Below are 15,961 nucleotides of genomic sequence, written 5' to 3' on the forward strand. Positions count from 1 at the left end.
GTAAGATTTCGAATAGCCACTTCAGAAAATGGAAGAAAGAGCTGATAAGACACTGGTTCGATGAAGGAGCCGTAATTTGTAGGGATTCTGATTTGCAGGATCCTTTTCTCCAATAGTGCTGAGCAGCCTGGGGGTAGGAAGGAAAAAGGCAGATATTTGAACTGAAATAGGGTTAGGACAGGAACTGGCAAACCATAGCTTTGGGGTCAAAGGAGGCCACTCCCCGTTTTTGTAAATAAAGTTTTATTGGAACACAACCAGAGTAATTGTTTTACACATAATCTTTGTTTGGTTTTGTGCTACAACAGCAGAGCTGAGTAGTTGCAGTAGAGACTATATGTCCCAGAAAGCCTAAACTATTTACAATCTGGTCCCTTACAGGAGACGTTTGCTGATTCCTGGATTAGGAATGAATAACAGGGGTGCCTGGGTGGTTAAGCAGCTGACTTCAGCTCAAGTCATCATATCAAGGTCCTGGATCCAGCCCACATGGGCTCCCTGCTCAGTGGGGAGTCTGCTTCTCTCCCTCTGCCTCTGACACTCCCCCTGCTTGTGCTTGCTCGCTCTCATGTGCACTCTATCAAATAAATAAGTAAAATCTTTTTTTTTTATTAAAAAAAAAAAGGAATTAACAGAGCAGAAAACATGGTGGGGAGGTGACGGGGGGAATGGAGCAAAAAAGTGGTTGCAGTGAGGGATAATGGGATCCTAGACTAGACAAAAAAGGAGAGTCAGGTGGGCATTGATGAGGTGAGAAAAAATAAAAGGATCATTGGATCTACTGTCTCAATGAGTCCAAAGTGCAGATGGATTAAAAGGAGTGAGAGGTCTAGAAGTAATCAAGTGGGAAAGTAACCTTGGAAAGCAAGACTTCAGAGTAGGGCGGTTCTGCGTGATGACATGTCCTAGGGAGGGCTCAGAGGAACAGCTGAAGGTGACTCCTGGTTGAGAAATTCAGGAAATGATGAGGTAGGATTTAAGGCTAGTCTCCATGGGCGCTGCGTGGAGGCTAGAATAGTCAGTGTCTATTTTCTGTTTTTTATCTTTTATTGTTTTAAGAAGTATTTGTGTGTATGAAGGCTCTGGGCCAGTTGGTGGTATAAACTCTTTGGAGATAATGAGCTGGGTAAATTTAAAAAGACTTGCACACTGGGATGCCTGGGTGGCTCAGTGGTTGAGCATCTGCCTTTGGCTCAGGTTGTGAACCGGGAGTCCTGGGATAGAGTCCTGAATCGGGCTCTCTGCAGGGAGCCTGCTTCTCCCTCTGCCTATGTCTCTGCCTCTCTTTCTGTGTCTCTCATGAATAAATAAGTAAAATTTAAAAAAACAACAACAACAAAAACTTGTGCACTCACATTGTACCAGATCTCAGCCACCAGGGATCTGGCCAAGGCGGCACATTAGTATTTTCATTCTAATATTTTCATCAAATGACAGATTTGCTGCAGTGACCTCCTTTGACCTTTTGATACTAAATAACCCTGTTCCTAGACCAGCCCATTCTCACTCCTCTTCCATTTAAATTTTAAGTTATTTATCTGTAGGTCAAACTATTCCTTTAAGTCATTAGATCGTTTGTCACGCACACTGAAAAGAAAAAAAAGAGTAGGTGCACAGAAGCCAGATATACAGATCCACAGTTTGAGTAAGCGTGTTAGACGACTCTGGACTTACTTTCTAATTTTGGGGGGAGGAAAAAAACCTATACATTCTCATGCTGGGATAGTGGTGAGCATTCTCACTGGCTCCATCCTTTGTTTATAGCTCATTGATTCCATTTTTGTATTCTGGATTTCAGTAGTGGTTGTTCTGTAGAGCTGTTTTTCAGCTCATCTTTGCTAAGGAAAGAAACCAAACATCACACACACACACACACACACACACCCTTTAACTTTTTGTCTGTAAAATTTTCAGAGCCAGGATAATGAACATTTCCCAAAAAGAAATGGGGAAAATGATAATAAACAGCTCTGTACAGTCTTAGCCAGCCCTGAGCTCCTGGTCAGGTCGGTTCAGAAGCAGCATGCAGAGTGGAGGGTGGAAGGGAATCTAATCATACCAGTCAGGGAAGTCAGGGCAGCACCCAGTTGTGCTGCCCCCAGACACGGCTGCAGCTGTACAGCTCCTGCCTCCCTTCTTGCAGACAAAAAGACACACTGATTTGATTTTTTAAATTCAGTGAACCAAATTTATAGTTCATAGGTAAGTGAGAAAAGTCATCATTAATCCAGTAATCCAACTGTCCCAATAACAATTTAGTATTCCGATGAGGGGCAGACTCATTAGCATTTCTCTCTAATCCTATGTTATTCCTAAATCTGTTTCTTTCATGTAGCTTATTTATAATAATGATACTAAAATGAATTTCCAAATATTACATTTTTAAAAATTGAGATCTGATTCATGGCACCAGAAAATGTACCCTATTAACGCATACAATTGAGTGGGTTTTAGTATATTTTTAGAGATGTGCAGTCATCAGCACTAATCCCAGAACATTTTCATCATCCCAAAAAGTCCTGCATCCATTAGCAGTCACTCCCCATTCCTCCCTCCCCCTAGCACTTCCTTCTAACCAGGAATCTGCTTTCTCTTGGATTCGCCTCCCCTAAACATTTAATGTTACGGAATCATACAATATATGCCATTTGTGTCTGGCACAGTGTTTTTAAAGTTCATCCAAGTCGCATGAATCAGTACTTCACTCTTTCTTATGGCTGAGTAATATTCCACTGTATAGATGAACTCATTTTATGTATCCATTCATCAGTTGATGGATATTTGAGTTGTTTCCACTTTTTAGGTATTATGAAAAATTTTGCTGTGGATATTTATGTAAAATGTTACTTCTTACATCACAGAACAAAATCAAAATATTTTAGTTCATGTGCACAGTGACCTTGACAGTCATTATACATCAGGGACACCGAGAGGGAAGAATTGGACAAAGAACACAAAGTTTCTCTGTGTTACAGGGAACAGTTTGAAGTGTTAAGTTGACCAAGGACCCGCTGCTAACAGAAAAATTTACACTGACAGCTGAAGACACTCTGAAGAGTCTAAAAATATTCCTAGAAATGTATTTGTCGTTATATTTTTGCAATGCAGTTCTTCTAAACGCTTTTTGATTTTAAAGTTACAATATAATAATTAACTGGTCTGATGTTTTTCCTGAATTTAAAAAGTTAGAGACGACCCGTCAGCATTTGGGATCATTTCGTCAGTACTGTCTTTAAGCAAGTGCACTAATTGGCAGGCATCTATCACATGGGGAAATTTTTCAATGCCTCATTTCTTGCTGCGTATTTGCTGCATTTCAGCTCTGATGGCTACACTGTATGAAGAGGATGAATGTTAACAAGGTAGTCAAATACCCTCCGGTGGTGAGTGGAGCCGGAGCAGGCTAACTAACGGGCAGGAGAGGCACCCTGGAGTGCAGCTTGAAGTGTCTGGTACAGCTGTGGTGTGTTTGGAAACAAAAGTAAATTGGTGTGCAGCAATTAGAGATGAAGTGGCTTTTTATGAGCAAAAGTCCGTGAATCGAAGCTCCAAAACTGTAAACAATGATAAGCCAGTTAGTCAGCAGTTGTAGCTACAAAGCAAAAGAAAGGTGGACCTCGAGGAGAAAACAGTGATTCTCAGACTTTGGCATGCATCAGAAACACCGGGAGCCTTGCTAAAACTCCTTTTCCCTCCAGGGCACAACCCCAGTCTCTGACGTAGTTTTGAGGGATGGGGCCCAAGAACTTCATTTGTGACAAATTCCCAAGTGCTGCTGCTGCTGCTGCTGCTGCATGTTCGGGGACCACATTTTGAGAACCCCTAGCATGAAGTTAAACCAGGTTAAAGTTAACCAGGTTATCTTAATCACATTACATACACATGACTAACATAACCATGTTATCCTTTTTCAGTGAACTGCCAGAGAATGTGCTACCCCAAAAGGGGGTACACCAAGAAGGATAAAGACCAGGGATATAGACAACAGGAGATCCGACAGGAGGATGGTGCAGGGCCATGTCAGGTGACAGCTGTGACCCAGAGCACAGTGGGTGTGTGACCCAGGACGCACACGTGTTGAGGCTCTCATCATTAGCATACCCATCACCAGCAGGCCCTGGACAGACATCAGGATAAGGCTGACCTAGATTCTTCTGTGCGCTCTTCTTGTCTTGACCATGTGCTGATGAAATTCCTGTTTTCCTCCTCGTGTCCTGCTGCTGCATCGGCTGAGAATACTCATTTCACCCCCAAAATGTCTTGTGATTGGAATTTTTCCTAAAAGCTGGAGTCGGGCTTCAGAGAGCTTTGAAGCAGAAAATAGAAGCCGCCTGCCCCAGCCATGTTTTTTATAGGAGGTTCAATTTGGTTTAAAGGGACATGCAGATGTAAAGCAAATAATATATATAAGTCATGTGTGTTGACAGGTCAGCATTAATTTCCCTGTTCGATGCCTGAAGCTTTCTTTTTTTATTTTAAAGTAACAAGTCTAGAGTTAGCTGCAAAGATGTTAGAACCAGATTTTGCCAATTCGTACCACCCAAGACATACACGAGTGTAAATAGATATTCTGAGACAAGAAACAGTTCTGTGTCAAAGAAAGTTTGGAAACCACTTGAATAAATTACTATAGATTTCTCAGAACTTTCAGTGTGCTAATGTTCATTGTTAATCTCCTAAAGAGAGACACGATATGCAATTGCCCAGTCTTATCTGACTTTAATATCCTGTTTTCACAAGACATCTTTTTACATCTTAAGGAACACAGTATTCCTCAGAACATGGGCTGGGAAATAATGATTTAGAATGAAGTACAAAAGAAGAGATTTAGTATGATTTTGCCTGAAATGGAGTTAAAATGTTATCAAATTTTTAATATTACGGAGAACAGGTTTGAAGGCTTTTTATTTTACTTCTTGTTTCTTGGTGAAAAAAAAAATTCTATATGTATACCCAAATGTTCCAGATCTCCGGAAGGTTGGAGTTCAGTCTCAACTGTATTTGAGCAGTTAAAGAAAAAAGTTTCACAGCTTTTGGGTATGTATAGTTGGTTGTTCATTTTGCCATAATATTCTCTGTAGAAGAAAAAAAAGATGAAGAAATCTAAGTTACAGCTTTCTCACACTTTCTACTTTAAATGCCAACTTAAAATGCCACCAGCCAGTAGAATAGGGTGTAATACTTTACTTTTCTGCTCTCTCTGGTAAGTGCAGTGTAAAAGTATGTTGGGCACGGTTCAGAGTCAAGGTGAATATTGATACTTCTATGTTAGTTTCATTTCCATGGCAGTATTGGTATATAATACATCTTTAGATTTTTCTCCACTTCCTGCTTTCAGGTGTCTTTAGGCTTATTATGAATATTTAACCAATAAAATTACAAGTAGTATGTTAACATTGAGATTTTGCTAGTGGGATTTTACATTGTAAAAATATTTTAGCTATGGCTCTCTCTTGTACATTACATAATCTTTCTCTCCCCCTTTATACCTTTTAGTTTCAACCATCTCTGAAGGAACATCCTCCTTTTCTACGTTATCTGTGTCCCCTCCTAATTCAGCCTCTCCAGAGAAGTCTATTCATCTCTTACCCCCGATTTTGGCTGGACCTTCCTTCTGGACTCTGTCCCATCCACAGTCTTCTTCTGGTTTATATAAAGATGAAGATAAGACAGCCAGGGCTCATTACCCCTTAGCTCCTAGGGGACTAGTGTCTTCTGATGAAGAGGAAGTTGACAATCTCAATTTACTGGAATGTCTTCCAAATAACTCTGAGTCTGCCAAGAAGCAGACAAGTCCTGCTTCTGGCAGTAATTGGGAAGAGTTTTCCACCCTAAATGTAGACCACTTCACCTCTATGTCCTGTCCAAGTTTTCAGACAACCGAAGGCCTGCTGAAGGAACCTGAAGCCAACAGTTCCATTAAAGTTATCCTGGGGGAGATGAAAAATGCCATAGTCAAACTACACGAAGATCTGAGCATGGTGATACGAGAACTTCATGTCATCAATAGCCATCTGATGAGCATGAGTGGGAATAGTCAGTCACTAAGCAAATCATAGCTTCCTCAGTCTTCTGCGGGGAGCTTAGATCACATCTAAGAAGCCCAGCAGTCATTTTTGGTAGAACTCATGTGGTTCCACTTCCCAAAGACTAAATTAACGTTCTATAGATTCTCGTTATGATGGCAAAAACAGGGTGGTGGTTTGATTTTTTCCTGTCAGGCTTATTAACAAATATCTTTCAAACCAATAAACTCATTTGGGTGGTTTATTTTTTAACGACCTTTGATAATCTTATCACATTTAGATGTGAACTAATGTTCCTTTGCAACTGAAAAGAATTTCATTCTTCTATGCTCTGGACTTTACTTTAAAATATATTAAACATTAGTGGAAGTTGTGGTAAGACCTTCAACTGCAAATGGCTATTCTAGAGCATTTGGACAAGCAGGGCAATAAGAAGCCCTTCATAGCCTGGGGTAGATGTTTCCAATGCTCTTGTGCCAAGTTTCAGATTCTGCAAACCAAGGGCCAACCAGCAATCTTTCCCTTCTTGTGGCTGCCGCCATTGGTTGGGGGTTGAGACAAGTGGCACATGGAACAGGAGTTTTTATTGTTAATGTATATTGCAAAGTGAATTCAAATGGATACTTTTTTCTTGTATTTGGGAAATAAATTTGGTATTTTTCATCTTATATGTATCTTTTTAATTCATTAAGACAGAAATTCAAGTAGAAATGTCTCGATTTTATTATATCTCTGGGAAAATGATCTAGTTTGGGGGTCACAGACCAGTACTTCTCAATCCTACTACACATTAAAATCACCGAGATGCTTTTATTTTATTTTATATTAATTTTAAAGGACAGTGCAAAAGACTCCATGACCCATCACTCAGTTTTGACAATTACCGACTAAAAGCTAAAATAATTCCTGATTATTTTGAAGAAATATGGGACATTTCAAAAATATTCTAATGCTGGGTGCACTCCCAAACCCAAACTGATTTTCACTGTGTGAACTGGGTTAAGAACTAAAGGGGACTGCTAGTGGAAATGTTCATGTGAAGACTGTGACATGGGAGAAGGTTTGGCACATTTGAGGAATGGCAAGGATGCCACTGGGGCTGCTGTGAAGTTAGGAAAGGGGAAAATAGTAGGAGATTTAAGGTCATGGAGGAAAGAGCAAGGAGTAGTGCCAGATGACATAGGTTCTAAAAAAAAACCATTGTTAGAGATTTTGGCCTTTGCCCAATGAAATAAAAACTGAAAAGGTTTTAGGGTGGAAAATGATCTTAGGGTTCTAAATGATCATGTTGGCTTTGGGGGAGAGAGGGATGCAGGGACATGGGGTGAGGCAGGTAAGCCAATCAGAAGGCTATTGCAGTCATCCAGATAAGAGTTGATAGTGGATCAAACCAGGGTAAACATAATGAAGGTACATGAGAAATGATTCATTTAGAGAATTGCTAAATGATGGGCTGAATAAAATATATGAGAGTGAAGAGTCACAGCTGAACCCAAGGTTTTGGATTGAGCAATTGAAATTCAAGATGAACTTGCCCTCAACTGAAATAAGGAAGATTGCAGATAGGGAAAATTTTGAGGCATTCAGTTTTAAATAGGTTAAATCTCAGATATCTGTTAGATAACTGAAGAGGAGATATCAAGTAAACAATTGGATCTGAGAGTTGAGTCTGAGAGAGTGAGAGATTGGAATGGAGGCTAGGGGTTAGTAATTGGTGGTTATTTAAAGCTATGAGGCTGAATAAAATTGCCAAAGAAGTGAGTATGATAGTGGAGAGAAGTTGAAGGCCTGAACCCCAGGGCATTCTTAACAGAAGAAGATCAAGAAGTTGAGGAATCAATGAATGAGGTGAGAAGGAGCTACCACTAAGGTAGGAACAAAACAATAAATATAGTGTGTAGTGTTTGGAAGCCCAGAGTGTTTTTCTCTTCTTGGCCCTTTCCTTTTCCATATGCATTTGAAAGCACATTTTCAAGTCTTTCCAAATCCTATTAGATTTTTTTAAGTTTTTATTTAAATTAGTTAAAATGCAGTGTAATATTAGTTTCAGGTGTACAAGATAGTGATTCAAAGCCCGATTAGATTTTGATCAGTGTGCATTAAATTTATTCTTCAATTTAAAGAAATTTTTTACAAATTTAATCTAATCTAGGAGCATGGTATATGAGTCTTCTCTTATAAATTTTATGTTTAGTCTTCCAATCCATGGGTGTGGTATATCTCTATGTTCATTTATATGTTCTCTTAATGTTCTTCAGTAAACTCATAATCACCCCCATAGAGGGCTTCTATTTCTTTTTCAAAGACTTAATCCTTTCATGCTTGATATTTTTCTGCTATTGGAAATGGGACCTTTTTGCCAGTTTTTAAATACTGCAACATACTATGTGAATCAGGGTAATTTGCCTGCCTACCTTCCAATTAGCCAGTTCTCTCTTCAGCTGTGTCTAATCTGTGGTTAAATCCTCCCATTATATTTTCAGTTCAGTTCTTCCTCTTTTCATTTCTAGAATTCTGCTTGGTCCTTTTAAAAATCTTTTAAAATATTCTTCTAAAAAACTTTTCAGGGATGCCTGGGTGGCTCAGCGGTTTAGCACCTGCCTTCAGCCCAGGGTGTGATCCCGGAGTGCCGGGATTGAGTCCCACATCAGGCTCCCTGCATGGAGCCTGCTTCTCCCTCTGCCTCTGCCTCTTGCCTCTGTCTCTGTGCCCTTCTCTCTCTCTCTCTCATGAATAAATAAAATCTTTAAAAAAAATAAAAGCCTCTTCATAGGTCCATGTTTCTTGCAGATATTTTCAAGCATAACTTTACTAGTAAGAACATTAAGCAAACTAGTATAGAATTCTTACTAGTAAGAATAATAAGGAAACTAGAGAGTACTCTTACCAGCAAGCTATCAAGAATATATGCACTTAAGACTATGAATTTACCTTTATTGAAATCCACAAAATTATAAAATTGAAAAAAAATAAAATTGAGATATAATTCACATACTACAAAATTTACCTTTTTAAGGTATAAAGTTCAGTGGTTTTAGTATATTCACAGAGTTAAACAACCATCACTACTATCTCATTCTAGAACAGTTTCATCACCACAAAAAGACATCCCCTACTCATTAGCATCCTCTCCCCGTTTTCCCATCCTTCAAGCTCCTGCCAACCCCTAATTGACTGTTGAATTTGTCTATTCTGGATATTTCATATAAACGGAATCATATGTGATTTTGTGTCTAATTTCTTTCACTTAGCATAATGCTTTGGGAGTTCAACCATGTTTTAACACCTATGAGTTCTTATTCCTTTTTATGTCTGAATAATACTGCATTGTATGGATATACCACATTTTGTTTATCTGTTCAGTTGAGGGACATTTGGATTGTTTGCATTTTTTGGCTACTATGAATAATGCTGCTATGAATATTTGTGTGAACATATGTTTTCCATTCTCTTGGATATATATCTAGGAGTAGAATTTCTGGGTCATATGGTAACTCTTATGTTTAACTTTTTGAGGAGTTGCCAAGCTATTTTTTGAAGTAGCTTGACCATTTTACCACAAGTATTGGTATGTGGTATTTTCATCATCCTTTGGCTCAAAAAAATATTCTAATTCCTATCATGAAGAAGAGTAGAAGTATATTTCTTAACTTCCAAGTATTTGCACTATAATAATTCTAACATCTAAAGTTTTTTTTAAGATTTTATTTATTTATTCATGAGAGAGAAAGAGAGAGAGAGACACAGGCAGAGAGAGAAGCAGGCTCCGTGCAGGGAGCCCGACGTAGGACTTGATCCCCAGACTCCAGGATCATGCTCTGGGCCAAAGGCTAAACTAAACTAAACTAAACTAAACTCCAGGATCACACTCTGGGCCAAAGGCTAAACTAAACTAAACTAAACCGCTGAGCCACCCAGGGATCCCCCTAACATCTAAAGTTTTTATGTGTCTGTTTTTGTTATCTATGGCCCTGCTGACTTGTACTCATGATGTTATGTTTCCTTGTGTACCTGATTATATTTGACTATGTGCTGGTCATGACCTTTGAAAATTTATTTGTATGATTAATACAAGAATTTGTTTTTGCTTCTGCCAAGTGCCTGGTGCACCATACTGGTTAGGTAAATGAAGATCATGGCTTGAAGTTTTCTAGAATACCCAGGTTAATCTCAAACTTAAGTTCCTTATAAAGGCTAGTTCATTTCTAATTCACTCTCCTTGTGTAGCCATTGGGTTCCACTTTGTTGAAAGGAGCCTGTCTCGTTAGACTTTCCACTTTGTGAGGTGATTTCTCTTCCTAAATCACCAAAATTAAAATTGGAATTTGTTAAACCCAACGAATGCCCTTAGGGAAAAGTGGCATCTGTAATCATTTACTTATCAGGTCTTTGTCTTTTTGAGTACCTGTTTTACACAAGACTCCGTTCTGGGCAGTTCTGGGCCGTGGGGATTTGTGGTGAGCAAAACCAGGTATTCCTGTGCTCACAGAGAACTGCGTTCTAGAGTTCTGGAGAGATTTGATAGATTAATCAAACTGTTTTTTTAAAAAATGTAAAAGTCTAATGGTTCTGGGAAAGGAAATGTAGGATTTGACCTGATGAGGGGTTCAGGAAAATCTTACGTAAGGAAGTCACTTGAGTTGAAATACGAATTCTAGGATTATTGAAGTAAATGCCACTAATGACTTCGGGGGCAAGTCAACTTCTTTATGAAATAACATAGAGCATGAAACAAGAATAAAATCTTAAGACATTTTCTGTTGGCTTTCTTCATACATCTGGGAGACCCACAAATGGATTCAGTCAGATACAGTATCTCCTTTTTTTTACTGGCTCTTAAATTTCTTAGTTGTACATTGCTAAGAGTTGAGAAGAAACAAAACTCCAGAGCTATAGCACCTTCCTCTCCTCCCCCACCCCGTTGCCAAAAGGTGCCACATCAGATATCTTGATATTCACTCAGAGAAATCCCACAAATAACTAAGGCAGCAAAAGCTATCCCTTTGAGAAACTACCTTACATGCACATAGTAACTTCAGATTTTAGCTAGGTTTTACATAGCTCATATATTTTAATTCAACCATTTTTTAATTAGTATAATTAACAAGCACTTATTTGAGTTTCTATTTAGCCAACTCCATTAAGTGAATAGAACAAACTTGGCTTAAATTAAGAGCGGGTATATTCTGATTGACTTCGTAATTATCTCAGATTAAAAATACTTCATTAAATGCTATTAAGTATTTTATTTGAAACTTGAGGATCTTATTATAAGGCAGTTATGAAAATATTTTACAGTTTACCTCTTGTCAAATTACTTACGTGTTCATCCTTTAGATATTTATTAAGCACTCATTATGAGTAGGCAATTTGCTAGACATTAGGGACACAGTGGTGAACAAGATGAGGGCAGTCCTGTCTTCAGAGCCGCAGTTTCATGGAGGTACAGGTAGAGACATGGGAAGAGTGTGATGTGTAAGTCCTAGGAGTTTAGGAAGCAGGGGATGGTATGGGAGGGCCTGGTAAAGGGGACAACCAGGTCTGATTTGTGGGGGGAATCAGGGAATGCTTCTTGGAGAGAATGAAGCCCAACATGAATCCTAAAGGATAAGCAGGAGTTTGTCAAGCAAAGGGAGTTGAGGTAGAGAAATTTCGAGGCTGAGGGAAGAGCAAGTACAAAAGCTGGAAGCAGGCAGGATCTAGGTGAGACAGGATCAGATAAAGCTGGTGGGTCAGAGATTTGAGTGCCTTGGTTTCCCTTCATGTGGAGACACTGCAGGTGATGGTTCAGTAGTATTACCCGACTGAGTAGCAGAAAAAGACTGAATGACAAATAAATGGACCATACTGGACACAAAATGTCCTAGAAACTTGGGGGTTTCCAAAATCCATTCACAAACTAATAAAAAATAGACTTTATAGGGGTTTTTTTTTGGAGACCTTGGTGACTCATCTTCGCCACAAATGGGATGGTCATGACAGTGGTTTGCTCTGGATGTGCAAGGAGTGGCTTCTTTGTGCACCTTCCTTCTGAAGAAAAGGTGAACCCTGAGAGCAGCGTGGTGAGTCAGTTACGTGCTCGTATACTGGGGACTGTTTCTCTAGGTCTCACTGTATTTTTAATAGAGTGGATTCTGAGATGTGATAAAAGGATTTAGATATGTGGAATTGAGAGATTTTTATTTCTTGCAGCACAAGTAATTTGAGGAGGCCAAGCATATTATTGTTATGCCAGAATATATGTGCTACCTTTTATCAGCAGGCGGGCTTAGAACAGAGTAAATTGGCTCAGAAGAAACTAGGTTTTCAAGATGATTTTGTTTGGTAATTTCAAATCCTGTTTTCTCACTGATGGTGCAGAAAGTTCTCAAAGATATGGTAATTATTGCAGAATTATGGCTTCAGGCATCCGCAGCCATTCAAACAGTAAAATTCCATTATAAAATATCATGATCTGTGTGTTCAGTTACGCCGCAGTTGAAAATTTGTCCCCTCTACGCTGTACTGCACCATTCTTATGACACAGAACACCAGGAGCAAAATGCAGAAAGTAGACATTCTAGGACTTGCTGATTGATTAAAAATAGGGCATTAGAGTTGGCAACACATCAAGGATGAGCTCCAGAATTCTAATCTGTTATTATTATTAATAGTAATGTAATCACCACACTAACAATGGTTGACATTCATTGAATGCTTACAATGTTCTAAGCACTTTTTAGTTCTCTCAATAGCCCTACCAGGAAGATTCTAGTATTGTCATGTTGCATAAGAGAAAACAGAGGCTAACAAAAGCTAAGGAACTTGCCCAGGGTCACACAGGTAGCAGTAAGCATCCAAGCCACACCATGGGCCCTGGTGTGTCTTGGTGTCAAATTTGTGTTTGTCACCACATGGCCACACTGCCTCTCCATCCAAAGTGAGGGTATCCAGGTGGGCAGTGTCACCGCTGGTTGGGACAAGAAAGTGGGAAGATGGCAGGTCCAGCTGCTCAGTTTCAAGGGCAGCTGGAGCCCCTGCCTTCCACACTTGCCCTCCGCATTCACATCCTGCTCTCCAGCTGGTCACCCCACTCCTGCAAGACTGCTTGGCCAAAGCTGCCACCCCAGACCCTCTGGAGCCCCTTTGGTTGACTTGCCTGTTTCTGAAGAGCTATCTGCCTCCACCCACAGCCCCCAACTGGTCATTGCCTTCTTTTCACATCTGGAGGCTGGGGCGGCGCTAAACATGTTAAGAGCCAGTTTGGAGATGAAGAGACTGTCCCAATTTCTCTTTTCCTTACCTGATTAAACCTGGGAATTGTCATGTAGCCACACCACTGTTTTAAGTGGGGACTGTTCCCTGGTTCACCCCAGCAGCAGAGAACTTCCACTCACTACCATGGGTCTCTGCTTCTGGAGTGTATAATATGTGCCTGGAAACCACGCAGAACAACCCAGAAAACAGCCAACAAGAACTAAACAAAAGAACCTGTTTTGAATTTGCTACATATAACAGTAATATGTTCATACTTCTTTTTTTTAAATGTGGGGGCAGGGCACGTAGTAGTGTATCTTAGTGATTAGTTTCATCACCCCTGGCACTAATGACGGAGTATTTGCTTTTCTTCCACATCATGGTGCAAGGGTCCCACCACCCCCAGAGGAGCTGGCTTTGGTTAACCCTAAACAGCTCCTGTTCCACTTGTGTCCCCCACGCCCATTTCTCCAAAAATCAACAACAACGACAACAAAAACCAGAGAAAGGACTGAACCAGAAACAGTAACACACTAGATGAAGCCAAATGTGAGAATAAATACACAGCTTGAAAAGCACAAACTCCGCGGATTAAGGGAGGAAAACCTTGTCGGTGCACATAGCCCCGGGGCGCAGCCAGCTGGGGGCTGCGGGAGCAAGAGCAGGGCGCCCAGCCGCAGCCGGGCGGAGGGGCAAGGCGCCCCAGGCCCCGCGTAGACAGCGGCAGGCCGGCTGAGAGCTTCTGGAGTCAGGTGGATGGCACAGAACTGAGGCGCCGATGAGAGTGAGGCCGCAGGAGTAGGGTGGGGAGGGCTGCAGGAAGGGGGGCCTGGCTGCCCGCTAGCGGGGGGGGGGGGGGGCGGCCCGCGGGGCCGCACGACACAGGGCACGGTCCCGAAAGAGGGGCGGTCAGGAAACCTGAAGCCCAAACCTCCTCCATCATGAGGCAGGGGCCCCTTACAGAAGATGCTCGAGCTCACCTGCGCCCATCAAATCCCCGTGGGCGCCCCCCAAGAAACAGGAGCCTGCGGAGGCCAGGGGAGCCTGCGGGGAGGACGGGCTTTCCTGAGCTCGGCCGCCCCGGGTCCAGCCTGGCTTCTCGGTTGTCACTGTCCTTCCGAAGGGGGGGGGGGGGGTGCGCTATGAACGTCCCTAACCGGGACGCTAAGGGCGGGCGGCTTCGGAGGCTCTCGCTCCTGCCGCGGGGGCCCGTGGGTCTCCCCTTGGAAAGGGTCTGGGACGCTCCACACCCAGGTTCGCTGGGCTTCCTCGTCCCTCTGACGTCTCCGCTGCTCGTCTGTTCAAGTCCCCTTGGCCTCGCGTTTCCTGTCATTTGTGGAGCGCTTTGCAGTTGGCCAGCACTGGGACAAGTGTGTGCCGCGGGGAGCGGGGCGGGGGGGGGGGGGGGGGGGGGGGAGGGAGCTCAGGGAGGCCAGTCAGCGCGCAGGACCACACAGCTCAGGGCAGCAGGGCTGGTACCCCACCCCAGGCTTGCTTGCTTGCTTGCTTGCTTTTCTTTCTTTCCTTCTTTTCTTTTCTTTTCTTTTCTTTTCTTTTCTTTTCTTTTCTTTTCTTTCTTTCTTCTTTCTTTCCTTCTTTCTTTTCTCTTTCTTTCTTTCTTTCTTCTTTCTTTCTTTTCTTTCTTTCTTTCTTTCTTTCTTTCTTTTCTTTCTTTCCTTCTTTCTTTTCTTTCTTTCTTTCTTTTTTTCTTTCTTTCTTTCTTTCTTTCTTCCTTTCTTTCTTTCTTTCTTTCTTCCTTTCTTTCTTTCTTTATTTCTAAGATTTTATTTGTGAGAGAGAAAAAGAGAGAGAGGGTGCGCACCAGCACGGGGAGGGGCAGAGGGAGAAGCAGCCCCCCTGCTGAGCAGGGCACCCAATTTGAGACTTGATCCCCAGACTCTGGGATCATGACCTGAGCCAAAGGCAGATGCTCAAAAGACTGAACCCCCGGCGCCCCTCCCCCAGGTTTCTGATGCCAGATGCATCCTCTCCTGCTAGCTACACGGCCTTCAGCCTCTTTCCTAAAACACAGGGAAGCTTCAGGATTCTAACCGGCTGCCCAAAACCCAGTGTGGGGTCTCTCCTCCTAAAATCATCTTCTATATTCTTAAATATTTTTTTTAATTTTTATTTATTTATGATAGTCACAGACAGAGAGAGAGAGAGAGAGAGAGAGAGACGGGCAGAGACACAGGCAGAGGGAGAAGCAGGCTCCATGCACCAGGAGCCCGACGTGGGATTCGATCCCGGGTCTCCAGGATTGCGCCCTGGGCCAAAGGCAGGCGCCAAACCGCTGCACCACCCAGGGATCCCTTTTTAAAATTTTTTTTTAATTTGTATTTATTTATGATAGTCACACAGAGAGAGAGAGAGAGAGAGGCAGAGACTATATTCTTAATATTGTAGGTTGGCTTCACTTAAGTCATTTAAGCGTATTTAAGGTATTTCACTGGCTCTAATATAAGGAAATAAGTGTTTTCATGTGACTCATTCATCTCCACTTCTTCCCCTAAAAAGCCAAATTTAGGGCAGCCCAGGTGGCACAGCGGTTTAGTGCTGCCTTCAGCCCAGGGCTTGATCCTGGAGTCCCGGGATCGAGTTCCACATCCAGCTCCCTGCATGGAGCCTGCTTCTCCCTCTGCCTATGTCTCTGCCTTTGTGTGTGTGTGTGTCTTTCATGAATAAATAAATAAAATCTT

At 41.7% G+C, this 15,961-nt stretch overlaps 1 protein-coding gene across 1 annotated transcript in view; it reads left to right on the forward strand.

Moving 5' to 3' along the window:
- ENTHD1 (ENTH domain containing 1) overlaps nt 1-6,637 on the forward strand; it is a 99,944-nt gene extending 93,307 nt beyond the window's left edge. Inside the window, exon 6 of the mRNA XM_041757075.1 lies at nt 5,497-6,637. Coding sequence (XP_041613009.1) covers nt 5,497-6,059 — 563 coding nt within the window. The 3' untranslated portion in view covers nt 6,060-6,637. The remainder of the gene's footprint in view (nt 1-5,496) is intronic.
- The last annotated feature ends 9,324 nt before the right edge of the window (nt 6,638-15,961 follow it).

The sequence above is a fragment of the Vulpes lagopus genome, chromosome 5, assembly GCF_018345385.1.
Source record: "Vulpes lagopus strain Blue_001 chromosome 5, ASM1834538v1, whole genome shotgun sequence".
Classification (NCBI taxonomy): domain Eukaryota; kingdom Metazoa; phylum Chordata; class Mammalia; order Carnivora; family Canidae; genus Vulpes; species Vulpes lagopus.